Source organism: Oenanthe melanoleuca, chromosome 4 (assembly GCF_029582105.1).
Source record: "Oenanthe melanoleuca isolate GR-GAL-2019-014 chromosome 4, OMel1.0, whole genome shotgun sequence".
Lineage (NCBI taxonomy): Eukaryota > Metazoa > Chordata > Aves > Passeriformes > Muscicapidae > Oenanthe > Oenanthe melanoleuca.
In genome coordinates this window covers 2,088,602-2,116,468 of record NC_079337.1, presented here as the reverse complement: position 1 = coordinate 2,116,468, position 27,867 = coordinate 2,088,602, and the positions used below count along the sequence as shown (strand labels likewise).

General features: G+C 41.1%; 1 protein-coding gene across 1 annotated transcript in view; it reads right to left on the bottom strand.

Annotated features, from left to right (window-relative positions):
- ANK2 (ankyrin 2) overlaps nt 1-27,867 on the bottom strand; it is a 155,164-nt gene that overhangs the window by 118,290 nt on the left and 9,007 nt on the right. The window contains exon 2 of the mRNA XM_056489562.1: nt 4,346-4,447. Coding sequence (XP_056345537.1) covers nt 4,346-4,447 — 102 coding nt within the window. The remainder of the gene's footprint in view (nt 1-4,345; nt 4,448-27,867) is intronic.

Genomic DNA, 27,867 nt, shown 5'->3' with positions numbered 1-27,867 from the left:
CAGCCCACGTGGCTGATCCCTGCTACTTCTGATGATGGAATCTCAGATTTAATCAATGCAACTCCTCCGTTCCTGTCAACCGGATTTTTGTAGTTCAGAAACAACAAAGGTTTCTGACACATCCCTTTTTCTCTCCCCTGCCCACCAAAAAGTTGGGGAGGCTGAAATTAGTTGTCTGCTAAGCAAAACTGTGCCGCATAAGGACAAAGCCTGCATATGCCATAAGTGCCATTCTTTTGGAGACCCCTTGGTCATTTTAACTCTCATAAAATAATGTAATACTAAGCCTTCCAAGCTGGTTCTTGTTTCCAAGTGTTTCCCTGAAGTGCCTGATTCCCTCAGCTCTCTTTCCCCTCTACCACCAAGGCAGAGACATCAATGCTTTCTATCCCATGGAGTGCTACTAACATGCAGGTACCACTGACTGCTCACAGCAATTCCTGAAGTGCCACCCTAGGCTCTTCCATCAGTGCTGGTTCAGCATCAATCCTGCTGTGCCATTTACTCCTCCTGGGACATCACCCAGATCCAACAGCTTCTCCCATTCCTGCCTAACCCTATTGTGCCAAAGCAAATTGACACCATGGAAAAGCAATGTCTTGGCAGAACATCAGATCAACGTGTAGCTCAAAGGACATTTTAAATCAGCCACGTCAGTGCTCTGTGGGCTTTTACACCCTTCCCTCTAAGATCAGCTCCAAAGTGACAGGTATAGACAATAACCTGGCAGTCCTAGAAAGCTCGACTCACCTTCTGATGGTGAGACTTAGTGAGAATGATAAAGAACTAAAAACTAGAAATGGGGAAAATAAGTGTTTGAAGGAAGTGGAGAAAAGGTTCAATGATAATAGCCCAATAGCAAAGCACTACTTCAAAACACAATGAAAATTTGTGGCTAACTCTATACAGTGGCACTAACTCTTTTGCCAGCAGAGGCAGAAACTAGAAAGCAGTACCAGAGCCTTTGTTAAACTCAAATGCTTTTCTCTCTTTAATAGATGACTTTGCAAAGGCTCTCCTCTGAATAAATCTCTTGAGGAAGTAAAATGCGCATGTGGAAACCTCTTTCCAAGAGAGATTTGGCAAAGGGCACATTAGAGAACTGGGCATGGCTTTCTGAAGTCCAAATGTTTGTGGAAGTTTTTCCTAAAAAAATCACCAAGAAATTAAGTGGACAGTGGGAAAAAAAAAAAAAGAAAAACATTATCAGGTTATGAAAATTTTCTCTTTATGTTGCTTTATTGTCTAGGAAGTCAAGAAACCGAATTAACCTATAGAGCAACATCAAATGTGGTGCTGCTGACCTCATTATGCTGCAATGCTCCTCAGACTATGGCTGGAACTGCTGGAAGAGGCAGAGCCTCAGAGGAGGGAGGGAGTAATTAAGCTCTTCTCTTTCTTACTGTCACCCAAGAAATAGAGACCAACCAAATTAAAAGGAAACCAACAAAATGAGAGCAAAAGCCAAATGGACAGAAATTCAGAAAGCATTGCAGCTGCAGGCCCCCAAAGTTACCTAATATTTGAACTCTGATCTATTCAAGGCGTAAGACTCCATGGAAGAACACAGAAGACTTCTTCAAAGCAAATGCCAATGCCCATTGCATTTTTCCTTCCAGGACATCACCCTGAAAGCTGACAGGCCTCCAAAGACGAGATGGAGAAATGTTGCTTTATGTTGCCTTTGGATTCCCAATTCAGTTTCAAAATTCAGCAGCACCTGATGAGCTCTCAGAATAGTCAGACTTCTGGGCCTAACTCCTGCTGGAACCTTGGGCTGTTTTGCTAAGCATCGCTTTGAGCATGATACAGAAGAAAGTTGTTTTCTCTTGCTACATTAACTACAAACAGTACCCACATCCTAAAAAATTATATTTGTAGCAAAGAAAAATAGCTTGAAAGGAAACAGGTATTTCCAATGAAAAACTGGAACATCCAAATATTGGTTATCCATCCTATAAAATACCAGGAATTGGATTTTTCAAAGGGACTCTTCATAAAACTGGGAATTGTGTCCCCTGTATTTCTAACTCTCTCCAGAAATAACCAGAATTGATGTATGATTTTCAGAATAGATGACAGTGCTTGAATTTAAAGTAAGGAATTCCATAATAAATGAACTTGTTATGGTGGTAGTATTCAATAAAGCACATTTAAGTAATCGCTAGCTATTAACTATATAACTGCTGTACTAACTTATCTCTGTGTTCAGTATATCCAGAAACATTAAGCTCCATCATATTTTGGCAACAGTTACATTGGGGAAATACTTTGATTATCTATAAAGACATATCACTCTGAAAACCCAGGATCTGAGAAAAAAAACATTGAAACTGAAGAAAGAATCTCCTGCTGTTCCCTCCATTCAGGAAAGCTTACATTTAACATTATGTATGGTTTTCTCACATGGGATACAATCTAAAAATAGCATTTTACTGAGCAAAAATAGCCTGCACATACAAGGCTTCATTTCTAAAAGAGAATTGAGATATCTCACTCTTAAAAATAAAATACACCCCTGCATTTTGCACAGACTGTGCTGGCTTCTCCCCTTAGACAGCTGGAACACAATGGCATGGACACCCCTGACAAACCCTGAAGAGGAGGCAAAGGAGAAGGAATAACTTGAAGGCTGCAGTAGCAGCTGCCATGGCTTGCTCAATATTCCCTGACCTCTAGCAGAGGAAGTCTGCTCCCACTCCCAATAAAATTTACAATACACCAGTGGTGTTAATCAGTGGAAGCACTGAGGGTCTTAGTTACCAAAACTCTGCAAGCAGTTTTATATGGAACCAGAACTGGAGTCTGCCACAAGCTGAAGTGCTTGTTGTGCTCACTGGATAGTGAAAGCTCTGATCTCACCTCCACAGTGCAAGAGGAGCTTTGTCACCTGCTGCAGGTGCCAAGCACTTTCCACAGAAGATAAATCTGCAGCAACCTTTGTCATATTCCCCCCATATGAATATGAACACCAGGAAAAAAACTTTGTAATGTTCCTAAGTAGTTATCATATTAACTGTGCTCTGTCCTGAGGGTGAATCTTGCTGTTAATATTGGTGCTTACAATAAAGACAGAAAACTTGCTGGATCTATTTGAACATAAAAACTTGAGTCTAGCTTTACTCTATCCTAACTGGGCAACTCAAAGTTTGCCAGGTCATGTCCCATATAACTCGTGAAATTTTTCCTTGACAGTAAGTATTTTAAAGTAAAACCTTCTCCTACACAGTAAGACAAGAACATTTCTCTGTGTTTTCAATAAGCAGAACATGAAAAGCCCCAGCTCTTATCCTCCTCATCATTAAATTCCTTGGCATAGCCAACAGATCTGCTCTCACTGCAGTGCCCCAGCTTCCATTTGACACATGCCTGCTTTAATCATCTGCAGCTTTCCTTCAGCAGGGAAGGTGATGGTGCCAAATATTTTAGATTATTTCACTGCTTATTCTCCCACTTACTCTTTTTTCTTTTCCCACAAAAGCAACAGTGGTCACAATTCTGGAATTTTACTTCCAAATGGCATAGCCATTGTCCAGTTCGTGGTCACTCTGATCAAATCTGGCTGAGAGTTATGGGAAAGATGGGCACCATAAAGACTGAGCTGTCAAATTCCCCATCAAAGAAACCACAGTGATTTCACAAGAAAGCCAAAACACTTCCCAGAATTATGCAGATACATATTTGCATATTTATTTTACGTCACAGTTAGAGTCTTATTAAACTTGATAGTTCTAGTCACTTAAATAAACGTTGCAAATGTAGGTCCCTAAGCTATGAAGTCAGAGCAATTGGATTTATATGACAGACCTACAAAAGAGCCAAGCCAAAACATTGTATCACATCACAGTTACATCAACAGTGAAACTTTAACGTGTATTTTTACAGCATTAATAATCTTGCTGAAAGGAGAGACAGTATGTTAAGTGCAACAATTAAGTATCTTTTATATTATGTTGTAGATATTACTGCCTAGTGATAAAAACACATTTAGTTTTGTGAGCAAGGTGAAAGCCCAGAGCTACTCCTTCAGCCATCAGAGAACAACCAGAACTGCACTGCCAGTGCGGGTGAGTGCCAAGATATTAATCTGGTTGACACGAGTTACTTGGGCAGATACAAATACACCCACTCAAGTGCTTACCTGCCCTCTGAGATCTCACAAAAATAACAAGGGAACCCCAGGCTCCCCCTCCTGAGCTCTCAAGGCATCAGGTGCTTCACGTGGGATGGCTAAGGAAAATCCATGGGCTGAGCACTCGCATTCAGCAGGATAAAGAGACAAATCACATTTCTACAGTGCCCAGGTTTCTTGCAATTCACACGTGCAACTTGTGTCCAATCTTACCTGATTACAGGTGTTAATGTCTATTCCACTTTTCAGGTATTCCACTACTTTGTCCAAATTGCCAGCTCTGGCAGCTCGGAGAAAGCTTGCATTGCTGTCAGACTGTAAAAAAGAGAAGAAAAAAAAATACTTCAATTAGCCCCTGCTTAAACCAGAGTGGAACTTCATCAATGGTGAAAGGTTTCCATATTTCATGCTGCAGGAAAATAAAACTGTGAAATAACTGAGTTTGAATTATATCTGCATTAATTAGCATATTTCAATTAGGCAATAATGGCACAAAAGAACTGCAGACCTGTCAGAGTGAGCAAAATACAGCAATAATTGCTGACATTAAAAATTTAGCAAGAACTAAAAAACAAACAAAAAACCAATCAAAAAACAAAAAAACCCAATCATAAATCATAGTAAATGATATTGTCGACAAGAGAAAAATAAATGCATCAACTTGCTAACTATAGTTTTCTGGGGAATTATATATGAAAACATTATATCCTTATATATATATAATTTTATGTATTATTTATGTATTTAAGTATGTTGTTCATAGATTTGTATAGATGTTATTCATAGATTTAGATCTATTATTTTTAGATATATATGCTCAAAGTGGGCAGCACTGCACATGTAGCTAACCTTAGAACAAAGCGGATGAAGTACTCAAGGCTGAGTATCTAAATCCAGGATCATGTTGTAAACATTGCCACCCCTAAACTGCCTGCAGTCATACCTTAAAAAAAAGGTTTTAAAATCCGATCCAAATTTGTTTTCATTTTTCAGCCAGGCTGTGGGATGTACTGTTGAGCAATGGAGCGTGGAACACCTCAGCCCTCCTGCCTTTGTCTACGACTGTGAACAAAGCTACACCGGCTGCTTGAAACCAGCCCGGATTTGGATGCTCCCCCACAGGCAAACGGGCAGCTAAGACACCTGAGATGACGAGAAAAGCCCAAGCCGTGCTACAGAAGCAGTGAGTACACAGAATAAGCGTTTGGGAAGGTGTACAGGGACAGCAACAATTGTTAAACAAAGCGAGAGGAGCAGGTAAACAAGCAGGAGAGCCTGTTTGCGGGGGTGTGACAGCCCGCACTCCCTCGGACTGGGACTCGCTGTTCCATGGGAACGCCTCCGGCTGAGCGTGTTCTCAACTAATCCCACCTCCCTGTCACAAATGCCGGCCAGAGCCGTTCCTTCACATCATGAGAATATCCTAAAAACCTCCCACTTCCAGCCACTCATTTCAGTTGCCCAATCCATTCCAATGCGTTTATTTCGGTCACCCTGCTTACCATACTGCACTAACTCATTTCACAATCCCCGATTCCAACCTATTTTAATCTGCAACAGATGGATGTCATCAAAATGACTCCTTACAACTGTGCTACATGCCAAGACAAAAATATTATCTTTTAAATTCCTTTCAGAAAACTTCAGCACATTTTCCACATCATTTAATGTTAGGAAAACAGAACATCTTTTGAAACATGCGGCAGGGGGAAAGGGAAGGTAAGGCAGGAATTCACAGTGACAGAATTTCTGGATAGCTGCAGGCCTCAGTCAGGAGAGCATTTGGACAACGTTTGATGCCAGTGCAGGTTTTGACAAGAACCTGAACATTCCCTTTGAAGACTAAAGGATAGCTGTTGACACTGCACCCTTTCCTGGGATGAGGATGTGCTCATAATTATACCAAATTATGTTACAATGTTTAAATATCCTTGAAAAAAGCAAGTGTCTTGGTAAAAATATTAACCAAGAACAAATGTCTGAGTGCATGAGGGGTAAACCTGGTAAACACCGGTTGGGAAAACATCTTTGCCCTCAATAATACACACATTTTACTTTCTTTCCCCATATTTTTTTGTGCTTTACTACTACAACTATAATTTACCATAGCAAAACTACAATCATCAGCTTTATACTTTTAAAAGGTTAAGAAAGAATGATGCAACAAATTACCACCTACAGCTTTGAGTTCTCAGGGATGAATCCATCATTGCTTGTTTTTCCTTCACACAGAATAACATAAAAAGTTAAAAACACTGACATCTCCATTATTGCTGGAAGCTCAGATTGTAGCTAAGCCTACACAACTATATGCCATTTGTTTCTGGCTAAGAAGACACAAGCAGTGCTTTCCAAGTAGATTCTCATTTCCTTGATTCCTAATTTTATTTCCTCATAATCAAATTACTGCAGTGTACATCACTTCAAGTCACTTCAAAACACTTTCCATACACCAGAATATTGATCATAATGCAGAATATTAACTTCTTGTCTGCACAAAGAGTAATTCAGCAATCCATATACTTCATATAAAAATTCCCATACAAATGCCAGAGACAGGTTCCAAAAAATATTTAAAAGATTCAGCACTGTATTACAAGGCTTAGAAGACTTAGAATTTGGGAGTACTCAGATCTATTTTCTTTCCCAGTTGGCCAAATCTAACTTTTCAGTAGGTTGTCACTAGTTTGTCCTTTGCCCCATTCTTTTAATGCTTTCTAAAAGCATTTTTGTCAGCACTACTGTCTCAGACATTTAGTCACTTTAGCGCACTTCAAATTCAAATGCATTTTGTCAAAATCCCCTTGGTAAACAACAGCAGAAGTTTCCTGCAGTCTTACCTTGTCAGAAGACAATGAATTTGGATCTGGATTCTGTAATCTCTTGAAGTATTTTGTTACACAGCCCCAAACAGTTTTCAGAGGTCTTCAGAGCCCCTCACGGTCCCTCACAGCCCTCAGAGAGCTTCACGGCCCTTTAGAGCCCCTCACAGCCTCTCATGGCCCCTCACAGCCTCTCACAGATCCTCATGGCCCCTCAGAACTCCTTGGAACACCTCAGAACCCCTCACAGCCCCTCAGAGCCCCTCACTGCCCCTCACTGCCCCTCAGAACCCCTCAGAGCCCCTCACAACCCCTCACAGCCCCTCAGAACCCCTCACTGCCCCTCAGAACCCCTCACAGCCCCTCAGAACCCCTCAGAGCCCCTCACTGCCCCTCAGAACCCCTCACTGCCCCTCAGAGCCCCTCACTGCCCCTCAGAACCCCTCACTGCCCCTCACAGCCCCTCAGAACCCCCCACAGCCCCTCACTGCCCCTCAGAACACCCCACAGCCCCTCACAGCCCCTCAGAGCCCCTCACTGCCCCTCAGAGCCCCTCACAGCCCCTCAGAACCCCTCACAGCCCCTCACTGCCCCTCAGAACCCCTCACAGCCCCTCACTGCCCCTCAGAACCCCTCACAGCCCCTCAGAACCCCTCACTGCCCCTCACAGCCCCTCAGAGCCCCTCACTGCCCCTCAGAACCCCTCACAGCCCCTCAGAACCCCTCACAGCCCCTCACAGCCCCTCAGAGCCCCTCACAGCCCCTCAGAACCCCTCACTGCCCCTCACAGCCCCTCAGAACCCCTCACAGCCCCTCACTGCCCCTCAGAACCCCTCACAGCCCCTCAGAACCCCTCACTGCCCCTCAGAACCCCTCACTGCCCCTCAGAACCCCTCACAGCCCCTCACAGCCCCTCACAGCCCCTCAGAACCCCTCACTGCCCCTCACAGCCCCTCAGAACCCCTCACAGCCCCTCACTGCCCCTCAGAACCCCTCACAGCCCCTCAGAACCCCTCACTGCCCCTCAGAGCCCCTCAGAACCCCTCACTGCCCCTCAGAACCCCTCACTGCCCCTCAGAACCCCTCACTGCCCCTCAGAACCCCTCACTGCCCCTCAGAACCCCTCACTGCCCCTCACAGCCCCTCACAACCCCTCACAGCCCCTCACAACCCCTCACAGCCCCTCACTGCCCCTCAGAACCCCTCACAGCCCCTCAGAGCCCCTCACTGCCCCTCATAGTGTTTCTCAGTAAGAGAAACCAACATATCACTCTTCATCGTTTAGTGGCTGGTGAAGAAATGCTCTCAACAAACTGTCATTTGAAGGCACTTCCTTTACAAGAAAAGACAAAAACACAGACCCAGAGTCCCGTGCACCATATGGTATTTATCACATCTCCTCTTCCTAAACACATACCCTTGAGGGGTTTTCTTAGGAGTTTTACACATGTAAGCGGATCATGCTTGAAAACAAACACTCTACCATCTGAGGAAAGAAAAGGTTTACAGAAGAAGAGTTCACCTTCTGCAGCGCTATGTGAGCACGAGAACATGAGAGCCCTGTAATCTGGGAAGCCCCAAAGCTGACATGTTAATGTGCAAAGTCTCAGCTGGCTGCTCTGCCCACCACCTTCAGCTTAGTCAGGCACAATTAAAACTCACGGTGTGTACATGCAGGCACTAAGGTCAGGCAATCAAATCAATACATTACAAACATTATGTAAGAATATGGTATGAGGGATTAGAAAATACTGAGCTGGTATTTTATAGTAAGGTGAATTCACCATCTGTGGATTTAACCAGCTTTTTCTAATGCACTGCTCTCAATGTATATACAGAGACAGAGCACTAGTATTAGTATTTTAGTCAAATAGTCAGACCTCCCCTTCTGGTTCCTCTGTCCCCACTCTAGCTGCCCTTCCAATTGCATTATGTACCACATCACTTACTGCACACAGCACACACCTGTTTCTCAAAGACATTTTTGAAAGAAATGCAAAAATATAACTTGAAATCATATGCTGTACTAACCCCACAAAAATTCCTCCAAATATCTAAATTCGCAAGTGAAAACCAGATCCATGCATAAGAAGGGAAGACTGAAGGAGTAGAAGGCTTCAGTTTTCAAAGGATGAATTTCATCATAACATTATCCAAACCAACCAAACATTTGTGTAAAGTTGTGTCTTTGGAAAAACTATTCCTGAAGGTTGGATTTGGATTTTTTGCCCTCTAAGTAAGTTGAATGACCCCAGTCTGTCTAAAATCAGAAATACATCTGTGAGAGAGCACAGTCCAGCACTGTGGGCCCCTGAACATTTCTCATCCTCTAAATACAGTTTGTTAACGGAACGCTGACAAAAACAGAATTCACAACTCAAGCCTAACATATAAACAGTATGTTCACACCTTAATTTAACCTATTTGGCTTGTTTGTGTATTACAAAGTATATCTGAGCAGTAATAACCCTTTCAGACTTACTTTTCAAGCATGGACTTGGGGATGTACTGCTTTGATTTTATCGATAAAAATTTATTTAGCTGTAACTTTTGAGGATATTGTCCCTGATCAGGACATAAGAAAAACCTGTTCACATTTTTAAAAAAAATCTAATTGTTATTGGTTAAAAAACCTTGGATGTTAAAGTGAATCCTGTGTTATCACTGCAGGTAAAGCCAGCATTAAGCCCCAATTAATCAATATGGCAGGGGTAGGTGACAGTGTTAATGCCATTTACAAACTCCAGAGTTGTGAGGCACTGTTTTCCAACAGCTGTTTCTATAATTAGCAAAATGCTGATAGCTTCTGAACTTGTCTTCATTAAGAAGCTCCTAATTGACTGGTGGTTCATCACGTTAATATATTCAGGGAATGCCTGGAGTTGAGAATTCAGCTCATGGTAGAAGGAAAGTTGTGCCTTCTAAGCTCAAATGTTCATGTTTTTTTGATGTAATTCAGTACTTAAAGATGAAAAGGGAAAAAATAACACATATCAACACATACCTTTTTTTTTTTTTTTTTTTAATTCCCTACTTTCTAAAATGTCAGTTTAAGCTCCTACCCTTGAGACAACCACTAAATTTTGTCCCATTTGGCTTGGTTATTCTCTGATTTCAGGAACCATCTGTTCCAACCAGCTATCATTTAATTGGGTGCAACTCCAAAAGTGGCACAGACCAGGTGTTACCATTACCCAACTCACTCATCACATATGGATTTTTGCCTATTAAGGAATCCTCTTCCATACCAGCATTCAGATGCAAAAGATGGGAATTCAAATACAATGCTTTTCCTCATAGAATACTTTCTGTAAAATTTGCCAGTAAGTTTATCAGTGACTCACATTTTATCTACTGTACACCAAATTTTTTTATTGAGTTGAAAGTGCTGCTGATCTCCAAAAGGCATCATTCTAGAAGATGGAGCAGTGACTGCAAAGAAGCAAAGGTTTTTTATTTTTTGCATTTAATTAAATTCCCAGAGCAGAGTCTGAGTCTGCAGTTCTGATATACATGCCATAATGAGAGCTAAATATTCCACTTGCAATGGCACAGGCTCAGTAATCTAACACTGATAAATGACTTAAATGAGATAATAACAGCTATAATGGACACATATTTTCCCAGTCCTTAATGAAATAACGCTCGTCTTCTGAAAGAAAAGAAATACAACAGCGCTTTGATTTAAAGCCACTTCCTCTGCCCATAAAAATGTATGTTTTCATCCCATTCATTTATTGGGAGCGATGAAGGAAGACAGATTAAATCACAGATCCTAAAGAAATTTCAGTATCTAAATTCCTGGATAAACAATGGGTCCTTTTTTCTTATTTCAATATCAAAACAACAGTTTTTATCACTCAGTTTTTCCCATTCAACCATGTACAGGCATTTGAGATCAGATTCATCCTGCTGTGTACCTTTGGTTGTATGGAATTTGTTCATGAATAGCAGAACTGAAAAGCCCACAATTCTAAAATAGCAGCTTTCACTAAACAAACATCATGTTCTCCTAATCTAGAGCAAGTTCTTATCTAGGAAAACGACACAACTGGCCTTAGAATTAACTAGTATTTGTTAAGACAAAAAGAATCCCAGGATTTGTGAGATGTGAAGAGGAAGATAAGCTTTCAGAGATAAGAGATTGCTAGAGCAAGTTAAATATTCTCTGCCAAGATGGAGCTAATAGCATTTAGTCATTAATTATTTTTAAATGTCAAAGGTCTGTCTCCCTAGGCTGATACTGATGGATAAAAATCAACAAAATAAAAATATGTACTGTCAACCTGAATAATTTAAGGTGCTTGGAGTACTTGGGCAAATTAATCATAGAACATCATGAAAGATATGAAAAAGCTGGCAATTTAAGGTGCTTGGAGTACTTGGGCAAATTAATCATAGAACATCATGAAAGATATGAAAAAGCTGGCAACACTTTTTCTGGCACTGAGCTGGAGTTGTGGCTGGAATTGCCCTCACCACACTGTTGCAGACATGGTGGACATGGCCCCGCACTTTGCTATGAAGACTTGATATTTTCAGCAAAAAATATTTTGTAATAACAAATGGTGAAATAGAGACAAGAAGAAAGCTTTTGTGCTATACACTGCATATGACCAGGATTCAAACAATCCTCGATTTCAAATCAAAACATTTTTAAACACAGAAAATTATTCCCTGACCCAGAAACCTGGGATAACATTGATCAGATTCCTTGCAGTATATGCTGTGTTCCTCACAATTAGAATTCCCTCATTAGCTCTGCTAAGGGATGTGTAGGAGCCCGAATCATGCATTGCCAGAGCAGGTGGGAAGGGTAATGCTGTTTGCATTTATTATACATCTTGGTAAAAGCCTTCTTGTGTCAGACAAAGAGGCTGCAACCCAAAGGAGATACAGTGTGCAGCAAGATTCAAGATTAAGAGTGTCCTCAAGAAATTAATTTCATTGGTATGACTGGAGATGGAAAGAACTATGGCAAAAAAAAAAAGAAGCTCAGAAAATAAACTGGGTTAAGTGATTTATGATTTATGCACACTATAAATAAAAAATGTACTACAAGTCCAACATATTTTCATTAACTTCTGGTGATTTCAATATTTCCATAAAACAGTTCTGTGGTAGTTTCATGTCTTTTTGTGAGACTGTTCTCAGAAAGCTGCATTTGAAATTTAACAGGTTTTTATTACTACTACATTATCCCAACAAATGTATTTTTGAGCAACATAAAGAGGAGGAAACTGCCCAGGTAACAGCCTTACCTGACACCAGTTCCTGCTCCAAGATTGCTCCAAAACAGACACAACTGAACAATTGCTGAACAAAGTATTGCTGATGGACACTTCTAATTTTTACTAGTGGAAAAGCCAGGCTTCAGCTATTCCATCTCTTGTTATTGATAGGAAAATTCTCAATTATTCATAGGGAATGACTTTAATTTTAGACTGGTTATATTTCGACACTTTTGACTCTTTTGCCAACTCCATGAAATTCCAGAGCTTGCAGGATACCACCCAGCCACTCTTTTCTCTCTGCTGGAATGCACAAATGCCTGATTAGTTTGGCTTTGTTTTTAACCAGGAGAAGAATAAAGCAGTATTTTGGCAAACCACTTTAAACTATGCTTATTTTTTACCACATCTTTAAGTCTAATTGATCTCAAACTAAACAGATTTAAGTTATTTGCTAAAGGGAAGGTTTAAACACACACTCAACCTTGTTCCTGAATTTGGGCCAATATTGGCAAATACAGTAGCAGCAGAAGAGGAAGAGAAAACTAATGTAAAATCACCCCTTCCTTGCACCAAGAAGCAAATGCCTTCTATGAACCTTTTATGATCCTTAGCAGCCTCAGACATCTGTAGGAGTCCTCCCACTCGGTTAATTAACTTGCTATACTGGCCTGGCTGCTGATTGTACTGTGTCAATGAAGGATTTGTGAGAACTGAGGCAAAACTGCATAGTTTTCTATGGAAAAGAATAGAATAAAAGTCTTTTCCCAGCTGCATGTCCCTTCCAAAGGCAGTACTTGAAATGACAGAAGTTATTTTAATCCATACTGATTTTACAACATAAAGCAACGTCAGCTATCAGGGTTCTAATATGGGACAGCACATCAGCACTAGCTCAACTTCAGGCATGTGTAATCCCTGTCCTTCCCCTGGGCTATTCATCTTCTCCAAAACAAACTTTTCAGTATAATTCCAGTTTGGAAACAATGAGTGGGTGTCTGAATTATCATTGGCATGAGTCTAAAAAACAGACTCTCAAATGTACCTGTACTTAAAAAAAGAATAGAGAAAAAAACCTCAAACCATGCTGAAATACAACACAAATCCCAAATGATTTGGGTTTCAAGAATAGAAAATTTTTAGCTTGATTAATCCTAAAAACTAGAAATATCCTCATTACTCTATAGAGTAGAAATATATAATCCTGATGCTTAATGGGAGCATTTCTTGTGCTGAAATTTGAGACCAAGAATCATTTAGTCGTTTCCTGAAATGATAATGATTTGGGACATGTTCAGAAAAGCCACATGATTAGTCTTGATTCTCCTAGTTCACACACATTTACTAAAGTCTCTTAAATACTGACAGGGAACCAAGATTTCCTCTAGGAAAACAGAATATTATTAAAGGAAGGAAAAATATTTAGGATCCTCTGGATACCACAGATTGAGATATTGAGGTGTTGGTAACAACTGTAGAACTTGGCAGGCATCTAAATGGTTTCCATGGCAAGTTTCCACTACTGAGGATGTTCCTAAATAGAGGTAATAATGCTAGAACACCTCTAGAAAGAATTAGGATGCCATTCCAAAGGTTATCTAGCAGGATAACAACCAGGCTTAACAAAAATCCAGGCTGTAAGAGAAGTTTATGACAGACTGTTGACAGATAATTCCATTGCTCTCAATTTTTCATTCTCTATGGCCAAAGTGACATTTCCTAATAAAAGAAATGTGCTAATACCATCAGTGCTGAAGAGCCAAACTGCTTTACCCACCCAAACACCATTAACTGGCTGCCCATTGATTCAAATGTACTGGTTCCATAAAATAGAAAAAATAATTTCATGTTGCTTTGAGATGGGCTAAAATAGATGTAAACAAATGGTGTTACCACAGTCTCTAATTCAGCAAGACTCATTGCAGAGATATTACATGTACAGAGAGGTAAAAGGAACACTCAAGTAGTAAGTGAAGAATCTTGTAATCCTGGACTTAGACCTTAAACAATTCAGCTCTGGCCAGCACAAAGAGGAATCAGTTTCACCTAACTTCACCTTCAGAAAAGCAACAATGATGTAGAATTCCACCATGCCAAATCCATTGCCTTGAGCAGGGAGGAAAAACACCTATGAATGCTGCAGTAGGAGTCTGAGACAATCCTGTGCTGAAACTCAGAGAGCAGTCTGTTCTAGGCAGTCAGAAATACCTGCTTGTAAAGCAGCAGATTGCATTTGATTCTTAATTTAAAAAAGATTAGATTAGCAAAGCAATTTTGCCATCTGAGATGGCTGAATTGTTCTGAACCTCATATCTGCTACAAGGCTCCTGGACTCATCATATTCAGCTTGATGTGGCAACTTTTTTTAATGAGCCAAGACAGGGAGTATGGCTACAGTTACATAAAGGCAGAGGAAATCTATAATAGCTAACAGGGTACTGTGCTGGATATTCTTCTTTGGGGGAAAAAAATAGATATACATTTTTTCCCTGCAGAACAAAGCTTTACTAACATTTCCAATTTAGAAACACCCATTTTCTTTTAACTTGTTTTTTGTATAGAATCATAAGGATGATGAGAGACTGCAAACCTTCTTAGGGAAATAGAGGAATTTTCCTTTTTAATCTGCCAAGCACTGTAAACCTGAATGAAGACAGACATTCTAAAGAAACTTGGCCAGTCCCTACCAGGGTCACATAAAGCCAAGATCTTATGATCTAACACATCAAAGACATTATGAAAGTGCCTGATGTCTGCCTGCTATGAAAAGCTGCGTAGGCTGAATGAAAAGTATCCAGAAAAATAAAAAGGAAAAGAAGCCTCAAAGATCACATGCTGCTCACTCCTGCCTCCTCTGAGGTCTGACCTTATGCCGAAGGGCAGCCCAGAGACTGGACGTGCTGGGAGAGCTGTTTCAGTTTGCTTATTTGTGTCACAGGGGCTTCCATACCTTTGCTGACAGCTTCAGGGAGATCCTTTAATGCCCAGTGAAACCACCCTCGGCAATGGAAGCAGCCCCACAGCCCAAGGAATCCCACTGCCCCTCCCCCGACTGCTTGTTTCCCATCACAAACACTGGAGATTATTTGTCAATTCAACCAAAAACTGCTCGGTAGGAGAAAAAACACCTGTCTGCATGCTCAAAGAAGTAGGTTACTTTCATGTTTTAGCTTGAAGAAAGCTTTATCTCAGAGGGTTTGGAGCTAGATGAACCTTAAAGTCCCTTCCAACCCAAACCATTTTGTGATTCTATGAAGAACAGGTCCAGCTGTGTTGTCAGTGAAATACAACATAAAACTGGTCAGAAAAATCCAGCCAAAAATATATGCTACCAGAAAGCCAAGACAGCATCAAAACTGTTTTCTAGGACAATGAAGAACTCCTTGTGAGCTGCTGCTGGGAGTGCCTCAGGTCCCCTCTTCCCCCATGAACCCTGGAACTCAGCTCACCTACTCTCCTGTGCTGCACTGCAGTAACTGAGACACGTACAAAGCATCAGGTCAAACTGAGACCAATTTAAGCACACACCTATTGTAGAGAACATAAGATTTGGATATACTGACACTGAAGGTTTACTGATCTTCCTGTGCTGCCAGAATTTTTGACACAATATACTTCCATTGCCAATTTTGAATGAAATAACCACTTAGTGAATTTCTCAAACTGAATAAGAAATAAAGGGAAAAAAGAAGACATTTGCCATAGACACTAAACAAGTATTCACATCTTAATGATCTTCTGGTTTGCTGCACAAATGCTGACATTACTGCCATGAGTGTGACTCCTTTGCCTGTGCCTGGTCCCACCCACTGTAACCCTCATCTGCATTAGGATCTGTGCAGCTCTGTCTTGACTGCACACAGAAAACACTATCATGTACTGCTGCAGGCAGCAGCTCAAAAGTAAACTACTGAGTTGAAGTTTGGAGAATGATTAATACAGGACCATTCCTAACAGTTGTGCAAACCAGGATAACTGGATAACATCCATTCACTGCAGGGCTAGTTTCACCTATGGGGCTCTCTCTTCACATACCTCAACCTTCTGGTAGCTGGCAATGCTTTGAAGCCGCTGCACAGCTCAGCGACAGCTGTTTTTTAATCACAGTCAGGGCAGCAAAGCAAAGCTTCAGCATGGACATGTTTAGCAGATCCCTCAGTACTGCAAGCTATCCAGCAAGGTCCTGAGCTGAGGGATCCTTTGCAAATTCAACATGCATAACCCTCATCTGAATTTTTCCCTGTGATTCCTGTTTTCTTCAGCCAAAACTTACCAGGACTTCAGGCTCTTTACTTTCTTCACTGTTGTATCCATAATAATCAGGAGTTTTATCCAAATCCTGTATGTTCCCTTGTGTCCTTACGCCCTTCTCTGAATGACAAGCCTGGCAAATCGGTGCATTGCCCATATCAGTTCTTGTGCTCGCTGCGAGCAGGGGGACGGCCCCTGCACGGAGCGGGTGCCCAGCGCTCTCGAAGGACAGGTGACGGGCCGGGAGGAGGGTCCCCCCCGCGCTCCTCTCCCCGGCCGGTGCTCCCGGGCTCCCCGAGCCGAGCCGTGTCCCAGAGAACCCGAAACCCCAGCAACTGCGGCCAGCGGCCGGTGACCATTTCCAATTCAGGCGCTGCCCGGCTATTTTTACACCTACCAGGCCAGCTATGCATGTCAATGGCGTGGGGTGGGCCGGGGGACGGCTCTCCGGCACGGAGCCGGCCGGCCCAGCTCGCAAAGTGAAAGTCCCGCTGGGTGGAATGCCCTACACACACGGGTTATTGAGTTACCCAGTTGCGTGCCTTTCAATGCTTTGATTTTTCCCTGCCCTGCTCGGTCTAACTGTGCTTACATAAAGCACTGAATTTCAGAATGTTGCTAATGCATTCTGAGTTTCTATATCAAAAACATGGTTTATTCAAGTCTACTATTCAACATCTACTTATATTTACAAACCAAGACAAAATGAATGAGCACAGATTTCATGACCATTTAATTTCAGTGTTTCACATGGTACTTCATATTTATGTAGCCAATAACTGTGATGAGCTTGTTTGGATTGATATGTCCCCCGGGTATGATGAAAGGACAATATCTAATACTATATAATTTTTGCTCTTGACTACGTCATGTTTGGTCTTGCAGGGAATTTTATTGTCAATTTGGTTTAGGGTTAGTGTTAATATTTTAGCTAGAATAGTTAAGATTAAAAACTGAGCTCAAAACAAAACCAAACAACAACAAAAAGACAAAGGAAAATAAGAACAATTCCAAAAAACTGAGAATAAGAACATTCACTCCAGATTGGAGTTACTTATGCTTGCACCCAGCAGGATAGAACCAATGTTCAGGATTGTGTGTTAGAACCTACCCATTATCCAGAAGAGGCTCAGTGCAGAATTAAAAAACACTGATACCAAACCAAACCACACCACCAAAACCCAAACAAAACAAAAAGGAAAAGGTAGTTGAAAATAAATTGGCAATTTGCAAACATGACCAGCTGGGGGTAGCAGAAGTAGCAGTGACAAAATGTCTGTAGATACCTACATCCTGTAGAATACACCATGAACATCCAACCCCAGCAGAGTGGGGCATGCCTTTGAAAATGTAAGCCCCAAAATCCTCAGAAACAGAGAGATCCTCAAAGAATTGCAACAGCCAGCCAACTCTTTTCCCTTTGGGGTTTCAATCCATTGCCAGTATGGCAGCACACATCAGCAGGCAGCTCTCCATGGCAGCTGGTTGATTCCCACCCAGCTCCCCTCCACACCAGCACCAGTTATGATCCAAGAGCTCCCCTCAGCCCCCCATTAAGGGTTATTGATGTGCACTGGGTTCTCTCTTTCGTTAATTATCCTGAGAAGAATTTAAGGGGCTCTGTAATTTTTGCTTGCTGATGAATGCTCCAGGATGGATCACCTCAGGTGCTGTGATAGATACATGCTGGATAGACACATGCACAGAATAATCCAGTTGTTGCTTTTGCCTTTTGGACATTTTTGTCAGCACTTGGTAACTGTTTCAGAATGTTTGTGCAAGGCTCGCTTGCCCACAATTACCTGATAACAATTTCCCTCCACTCTTCCAAAGCATTATCCTGTGACAGTAGTAAGGTGTGTACACACTCCCAGAACTTCTTAGTTCAGTTATCAAAATAAAATGATGCAAGAAGGAATTCCACCCATGCTTGACTCGACCAAAGCTCATCTAACCAAGGTTGCAAAATAAACTGGAACTACAAATCCCTGGATAGAGCAAGCTATTTAATATGCAAATAACTTACTGGAAAGCACAAGGCACCACTCAGGGGAAAGAGTGGCCAAACTTGAGTAACAGTCATTCCTGGGAAATGCTGCTTATGGAAAGCAACAATCTGTGTAGCCATCAGAGGGAGAGCAATGAAGAATCTTCCTGCCAGAGCCTTTCAACAATATTACTGTTGTTTGTTCGAGTGGCCCCAAGACTTTGGGGCAAATTACTCAGAAAGCAAATGCATTCATGTCCTGCCAGACTTGGCATCTTATCCTAACAAAGTTCATGTTGGAGGGTTCAAAGCCTTTGTGGGGGAACATGTTGCTGTATCTCTGCATTCCCATGCTCTTTGCTGTCTTGTTAGGGCTGCACATCCACCCCAGCTGGCAGAAGCGAAGAAACCAAACCCAGAGGCACAGAGCTCACACCAAAGCACCTCAGTCCTCTTCAGCAGCCCAACAGACCCTTTGCACAACAAAACTCCAAATCTCAACTACTCCCTTACCTAGGAAACCTTCGGAAACTAAATTTAACGTGCCTGTAAGAAGGAGAGCAGAGAGTATTAAAGAACTGATGCTAAGGCAGGGCCCCTCTTTTCCTCCCAAATGGGGGAAACATTCTGGTTTCTTCCCTGTGAGTGTTTCTAAGCCTGCAGCTCTCAGGATCGTCAGCCTTAGGGCAACACAAACCAACCAAGGCCTCAGCGAACTTTTGGGAATTGCAACTTTCCCAAAGATTCTCATAGTAAATGTTGCAAAGGCTAGGCAGAGCCAGTTTGTTACTATTGGCCATCAAAAAAAGCAGTGTGGTACAAACCCAAACAAACTTGCAAAATCCCAGCCGAAACCTCAAAGACTAACCAGTGAGAAGCAGTGAAACCCAAGCTGTAAGCTCATCTCCAGAGGGAGACTTCATTTCATGGGATACCATTCCACAGTCCAGGAACGGCAAAGCTTGAGTACTGTAAGATGGAACAGGACTAAGCACAGTCATGCACACCCAGGTAGTCAGCAACAGAAGCAAAACTGCTCTGCTGCCAGGAAAAACATTTCTTTATCCTTTTTTTTGCCATTACTATTAAAGCTTAGTTTGTCAGTAGATGCTTCAATTAGCATAACCAAAATGACAATTCAGGAGGCACTGCAATAGCATTTAGTGCTGGGGGGTGGGGGGGAGAACAAGAAATAAATTTAAAAAAATAAAAAAAAAAGGAAAAAAAAGAGTTCAAAGAGTTCCAAGTATCAAGACAAATAACAATTGTTAGCAATGTAAATTCCAACTTTTATTATTGTTAAATCTCTCCCCAAAGAGCCATTTCCCATGACACTTTTATGGTTAAACACAGTAATTAAAAAACACTGAGTAAAGAGACTGCACTAGGACCTATATACTTCTAGGAGATCCTCTGAACTTTGAATGATTCCTAAATGCAGTGTCTTTCACTCCTGGTGAATTTTCTATGGGAAGGTCAAGTACAACACTGCTCACTTGTTTCTAGTAATTATTTTGGGTCAGATCTTGAGCTCATATAGACCATAAACTCTGATGAGTCACAACTTTGTATCATTTATGTCCCCCCTTTATGCTTTACAGTAATGACCCTGATGAGATCACTATTTCCCAAAAATTCAGTCTTTCCTTCCTCTGGTCACAGAGACCACAATAAGCAACTCCCAAAGCCTAGCAGCCTTGACAAGGGGACTGTTGTCTGCTCCAGAGTATTTAGCAAAAAAATCCTCTTCAGCTTAAATATTTTGAGTCCAGTCACTTGCAAAAATCTATTTTGAGCCATTTTAAAGACGACTTGCTCTGCTTTCAATGATGAATCATTTGACACATTAGGCATAATGATCCCCTCTGGACAGCTCTTAATCCAAGTGGTACCATATATATTTTAACCACTATGAAGAAAAGGAAAGAGATAACCTGAGGTTTAATCACTGCAGCTACAGATCCTGCTGGCACTGGATCCTACAGATCCTGAAAAATTCTTTCGGGGATATAAAAGTATAAAACATATACAAAAAGGCACCTGAGCCTTCAGCATTCCACAGATAAAACACATCCTTACTTTGCAGATAGGGGAGCTTTTGGATGATGAAGGTGAAGGTAAATGTAAAGGTGAAGCTGAAGGTAAAAACAATCTCAGAATTCAGAGTTGCCCTCACGGGCACGGCTGTTTATGTATCACCTACTTTTCTCACAAAAATTGCAGTTGATATTTCTTTTCTCTCTCATCCCTGGTTCCACCTCATGGGCAATGAAAGGCACATGTTAACATGAAGCACTGAGTAACACAAGGGAAATCTAACAGGGATTGTTGACTAATCAAGAAACTAAAAATCAATGCAAGAAGATCCATTTGATACTACCCTGAGGGTAAAGGGTTAAGATGCAGTTCTGGCCCACCATGCCAACACAGCTATAAAGTAAATTATCACTCCTCACGCCCAAAATAGCTTTTCTTTTTTTTTTTTTTTTTTTTTTTTTTTTTTTTCTTTTCAACAGAACTAAAGAAGTTTTTGAGAACTTCATGGTTTTTATATGCTTCTGTGGCACTAAGCTCTAATTGGTGCCTATTTGGATCCGTCTAAATCTAAACCAAGTCTCTGGCCCTTTATTAGCTCTGATTTTTCTTCCTTAACACAGATTGGATACTAATTCTGCCTTAAAGCATCTCGTAGGATACTGTGAAGCTATCACATTCTGAATCTGGAATACCAAGTAAGGCCTCAGCTCTCTTCTCCAATAAACATATCCAATTTTCCCTTCTGAGTACATCTGCAGGAGCTCACTGCTGATTCTGAAAGCCCCGAGTCTCCTAAGCTCTTGTTGCTGAAATGAAGAGGCTTCTGAAGTTCTCATTTCTGTTGGATTTCTTATGAATTTGACACAATTTTCAAAACCAAATACTGCCTATTTTGGTATAAAATCAGTTTGTAGGGGAACTATATATTTCATATATAGCATATAAAAGACAATTTGCCTCATATACATAGGAATACAGTGTATAAAGTTTGCCATATGTTGCATCTTTGCCTTTATTTTACTTCAACAGAATCAATTAATTTAATTAGGAATGAGGTACCAATGTTAAATACATAATTTTGCCTTTGCTAAAAGAGTATATTCTCAGGAATCCTTGAAGAATGACATCCTTATGGTTAGAATTGTGCCCTGATTTTAGCTTTTTCTCTCCCGTTGTATAAATTACTGCTGTAATAGTGCATTATTGATAGTAAATGATACAAAGTGGTTCATCACAGGTTCTTAAGTGAAAATCCAGAGTTCATTTACTCTGTTTCTATTTTATTTTGCACCTTGTGTCTGTCTGTTATCTTGGGGCCCATTAAATACATCTGTTAGTAACAAGAATCACTATTATCTTGCATTAGAAATCCCTATATCTTGAATATTAAGCTATTTGTTTTACTGATCTGCTTTTGATGGTTAAACTAGAAACAAAGAGAATATCAGTGCCACGGGAAATAAACTAAACCTAATGCCCAGTTTCCATACCAATATGAGTCAATGCACACTGATCTGGGTACAGGTGCACATGCACTGAATATACCTGTATCAATGCTTAAAACAACCTGGCCATGCCAAGTGCACCCACATTTAGTTGAACTAGAGCCATAAAACTGCAGTTTTTCTATTCTTCAATATTATAACCCTGTTTTATGTGCTCAGCTAATTGCACTGACAGCTACTTGGAAAAACAAAACAGAACCCAGCGTTTCTGAGTCTGCCTTAAACAAGGCTCTGGTGCGGATGAACACACATGCACTTCGGAGCAAGCTCCAAAGGGTTTATCCTCCCAATTTTTGAAGGAAGAGTGAGTCATGAAAGGAAAAATTATGTGCTCTATTCATCACATGTCAACAAACAGTACTTGAAAGCTTGGGTTTGTATCACTCCTGTCTAATATTTTGCCTTTCCTCACACTGAAGGAGTTGCAGCAGATGATAAATAAAAGATGACAATCTTCCAAAAGCAATTCCCTATGATCAAAAGGGTTCTAACAGAGTACAATCGAGAATTTTTGTTTCTGTAAGCAAGCAATTTATGCCTTATAGTTACATAAATCATCCAAACGAGGGCCAGAATAGTGTGAAAAACAAATAAGTCTGCTGAGTAAACTTCATTATCGCAGCCATACACGCTGTTCTAAATAGACAATTTGAGATCTTGTGATTGAAAACACACCTTCATATCATTCATCAGCTATTTAAGGCCTGCCACCCCAGGAAAAAAACAAATCAGCTCCATAAAGTTAATAGAAACACCAAAGGTCATTGGGAAGAGCACATCATCTGTAACCAAGTCTGCATCCAATTCTGCCATAATTCTGAATAATGTATAAATTAGAAATGGGGAGATTATGACCAGCTCACAAAGCAAGCGCTTGGGCACTGTAGTTTCTCAGGATTCTTAAAACCAGAAGTGCCTTTAAATTAAAGGCAGCCAAGGAAGGCACAAGGACAAAACTGAGCAGTTTATTTCCAGAGAAGCCCTAAGAATGTTGTAAAACTTTCTGCAGCTGCCATTCCTAACTCATGATATTGTGAGATACACGTTAATGGCACACATCCTGTGGCTGTTAAACACGAGGCAAAATAACTCGGGTTTTAAGGACTTTAAATTCTTATGAGAGATAAATACATAAGAAAGAGATAATCAAATAAACATTAGTTTTGTAGATAAGACATTAGAAAATTCAGGGAAGCATGGAACAGAACAACTTTCACCAAAAAAAAACCCCACAAACTTCTGAACTCAAAGAGGAGGAGCTTCACAGGTTCTCTGCAATTCCCATTAGCACCTAGAAGATGGGATTCAAACAAAAACTGCTCTTCAGGGAGCAACACAAGCCTAAATTTAAACTGTACTGCAAACAGGAGTTACCCCCTTCTCAGTCTGGTATCTCTGAAGGCACTGATAACTAATGGACAATACTCATCTGGCTTGCCTGGAAGCCATAAGCTATGGAAAGGAACATGCAACATGAACAGATCCACAGAAAAAACTGCTTTCTCTCAAAACCCTATAATGCAATTTTAAGCAAAGCACATTTACATAAAAACCAAAATTAGGTGCTAGTGAGGTCCATTAAAGGAACTCAGTTAAAACAGACAAACCAGCAAAAATCCCAGACATACATAATCCACAGATCTGCTGCCAGCAAGAAACAGAAACATTTACTAAATAATCTTGCATAAAGCCTGTGGTTTTCTTTCAAAAACTGAGAGAACCCTTGGCCATGACCACTCCCCCACCCACCCTCTACAAAGTCCCAAGACTCCAGCACAGACAGAGCCCAGGCAGGTGGGAGAACTCAAATAAGCAACAGAGAATGACATCCCTCACAACATCCAGCCCTCTTCCAGCTGGGAGCACCTTTTCCCATCTGCATTACTTCTTGCCAGCCCCACTCTGTCACTGTTACAGCTCATTTATTTGGCCTTCATGGCCCAACACCAAAAGCTGGCCCCAAGGCAGTGACAACATGGAAAACAGGTCACAACCCCCAAATTACTCCCTTCTCTGACACCTTCTTTCAATACTGGATTTCCATCTTTCCTCCCTGATAGCATCTTACCAACACCAACTGGGACAGAAATAGATAAAATTTCAATTACATGGAATGGAAAATTCATCTATTTCCTATTAGGTAATAGGCAAAGTCAGAAATAGATTCAAATTTATCCAGATCTACCCTTCCTTTCTGAGAGTAGAACTTCCTCCTACAACCAGCATGAGCTGAGAAGTCCATGAACTTCCTCATTTAAGTGCTCAGCAACAGAAAAAAAAATTGCTAAACTGCTCCTTAGTCTGTACTACAGTAAATTAATAATTTTAAAAAACGGGGAAGAGGAACCAATATTCCCATCTCACTGAAAGCAACTCCCTATTTTGTGGAACACAGGACTAAACTTATTCTTTCCTACAATACTTGTAGCCTCAGAACTCAATGCAGATGATTTTTCAGAACAACAGCAAAGTATGTTTTGCATTTGAGATACAAATGCCTATAAAGCAGTCATAGGATAATGCAATTCAACACTGATGAAGTGGAAGAGTACATGTAAATATTTCAGCCTGAAGTCATGGAGGCAGCCACTGACAAAACTCCACATTTGAGGACTTCGTCAGGTTGACTACAATGCCCATCCGAATTTGCAATTTACACACAGAATGAGAAAAAATAATGGTGGAGAAACATGGAATTTGTAAGCTAAACAATAGCCAAACCCCCAAGATAAGTAAAAGCACATCTATTATGCAATGATGCTCTAAAATGAAGGAATTTAATATAATAAAATACTTGAAGAAGCTATCATTTCCCAGGCCAAATGAGTATTAAGTGAAAGACCTCAGGTCCTATGTGAGAGTTCCAAAAGTCCTGCTGCATTCACAGTGACAAATGGAATTCTTTATTACTGCAGAGATGACTCATTTATGGGGAGATATCAACCACAGGGGAAGCAGCTGTTGGATTAAATGAATATTTGTCTATTCTTATCCATTCTCCATGAGCCTGCTCTAGCACTCACTGAAGTGAGCCTGATCTTTGCCTTTGGATCTCAGAAGGATCAGTTTATCCCAGGCCAGGAGGTTCTCTCTCACTGCTCCAACTCCCTCCAGCACTAAAGGACTGTCAAGGACAAAAATCAAAGAAAACAAACCCTGTGGCAGTTCTGTCAGCCAGATTCTCTACAACCTACAGCCTCATTGATCAGCCACAGAATCATGGAGTCACTTAGGATGGACAAGATCCCAGTGTTACCCCAGCACTGCCAAGCCACCACTAACCCATGTTCCAAGTGCCACATCCACACATCTTTCAAATCCCTCCAGGGATGGTGACTCCACCACTGCCCTGGGCAGTCTGATCCAATGTCTGACAACTCCTATGGCAAAACTTTGACTCTTTCTTGCCTAATTTTCCAACACTTTCACCAATATCCAAGATAAAGACACTGATGAAGTATATTTATCTTGTGAAGTGAAGCAGCACTTGGGAAGGGAAGGCTTTTGCTCATTCTCTGACCCTGTTTTTTTGCTGACAACAGGGGTCTCCCACCTCCACAAACTCTGCGGGGATTAAAGTTCCACCAAGCTTCTGTATTAATGATCTCAAGACATTACTCTTAGTTCCATATATTAAGAAGTAATGGGAGATTACAGGATAAAATAGGCAGCAAAACGTACTGCAGGTGAACCTTCTGAACCGAAAGAATCATTGATTGGAAGAATCTCAACTGCTGCAAATCACTGTCAAAAGTAAAACCAGAGAAGAATATTTAGAACTTTTGTTCAGATGGGCTAGAAGTGCACTAGATGCTTTGCAAGGAGGCATGCTTGCTCTGCAAAAGGCATATGGGCATCTCAAGTTCCAGGTGTTGGGAAAAACCACCTTCATTTTACCCCTCTGCCTCAGCAAATTTCTCTCCAATTCCATTTGTGACTTTCCTGAAGCTTTCTGCTTCTCTATTTATTTTAATCATTATTTTCAGATGGGTATTAAATTTATAAATAGTGTCAGAACACCGAGGCTCTCCTCATGCCAGCAACAGGGTGATTTGAACAGTAGGGGTCACAGAACATAAGAATTATATAGAGAACATTTTGGACCTCAAGGTATATTTGCGTGACACTATTTCTCACCATAAATAATCTGTCCTTCAATCACAGAGCTAAATTACAGAAAGTGCACACATGTTTAAAAATTACACTGGAAAATACAAATCACTAAGATGGTTATGTAATAGGAGATGAATTATCTCCTGGTTGAAATCATCTGGAAAAAACCTAAATCTCTTGAAATCATTGGCAAATCTTTCAGGGTTAAGTTATTATATTAAGAGTTAAGATTATAATATATAGTGTTATAAAACCAAGTGTTCCCTTATAACCTTTAATTACAGTTCCCTATCTCTAAATTATCCCTGCTCATCTCAAACACCTCTTCCAGAAGCAGGCTTCTTCCTCTCAAGCCTTCTGCTTTTGTATCATTAAGTTTGCATATTGAAGTTGGTTTAAAAAGGATAAAATACTCCTTCCTGTGTTTCACGCTTCTGGGCCAATGATCATTACCACAGCTATGCAGAGACTACAACATAATGATGGTTTATTGCCCAAAATAATGGAATGTGTGCTGCTAAATCCAGTCAGATGATGTACAAAATGGCTAAACTGCAATAAAGAGAAAACTGGTCTTAATTAACCTTTTCAACCACCTGCATATTCACCAGCTGTAGCAGGACTTTAGCTCCTCCTAAGCTGCCCTCAGACAACTCCCTTCACTCCTCTGTTTTAATGAATTTCCAAGCACTGCTCAGAGCAAACATACTGAGGTTGGTGTCAGAGCTCTGTTCCACAGCTGCAGAGACAAATCCTCTGTGGAACTGGGAGGGACACAGGAGCCCTGTGCTGGCTCTGCAAGGAGCTGCCTCCCACCTGCACTGCCACCAGCACCGGCACTGCATTGCCATCAGCAGTGCCACCCCCAGGCACAGGGAGCATCACCAAATCCTAAACCAAACACTTTAGGTGTGAGGCTTCCTTAGAAATCCGGGGAAGACAGCCAAGCACGTACTTCCTTGAGCTTGGGAGAACTCGTGCTGCAATGCAGAGCTGGCTCTGGGCACAGCTATTAATTATTTCTGATTTCACTTCTGTGGGAAACCTTTTCCAGGGCCTCATCGTTCACCAGGCTAATACCCTGCACCCCTTGAGGGTGCACACAGCTTTGTTAAAGTGCCTAGTGCTAATACCTGAATCCCAGGAAAAGAGAGGTTAGTAAATAAATCACTGCCAAAGGAGTGGCTGAGTAATCTATCTACCCTTCAGACAACACTGCAGGCTTTGTGCTGTCCTCGCCAAGAAAAGAAAAAGGAAAAAAGTACAACTTGGGGGGATTTTTAATGATCCTAAAAATGCCCCTGATGCAGTCAGTGGCCAGTGGCTGCAGCTGCCATTTGCCAGGCACAGTCAGGCTGTGCAGCACAGACACTGTGGCTGGGAGGGGCGGTGGGGGATGGCTGGATTCTCCCAAGAAAACACAGCAGCAGCACAGAGAATATAGCACAGATCTCATCTAGTTGCTATGGAGTCCCTGTGCATTTCCTCAGGAAAATTTTGCTGTGATACAGCAGTTACACTGACCAGTCAAAATATTTTTTTTTATCTGTATCACTTTGTCTCCAGCAAATGTCAAATTTTGCAAAACAAATCCATGTTCATGAAAGTCACCCTGCTCTGCACACAGTAGCTTGCCATGGCAGTCTAAGGATCACATCAGCATTTTAGATTTTACCCAATTCATCCTGCTAAGTCATATCACCGTACAAAAACACTTTCAGAAGGTGTCTACTCATAAGCTATTGCATGGAGAAGATAAAAAGAAAGAAGCATCATTTGGAAAATGACT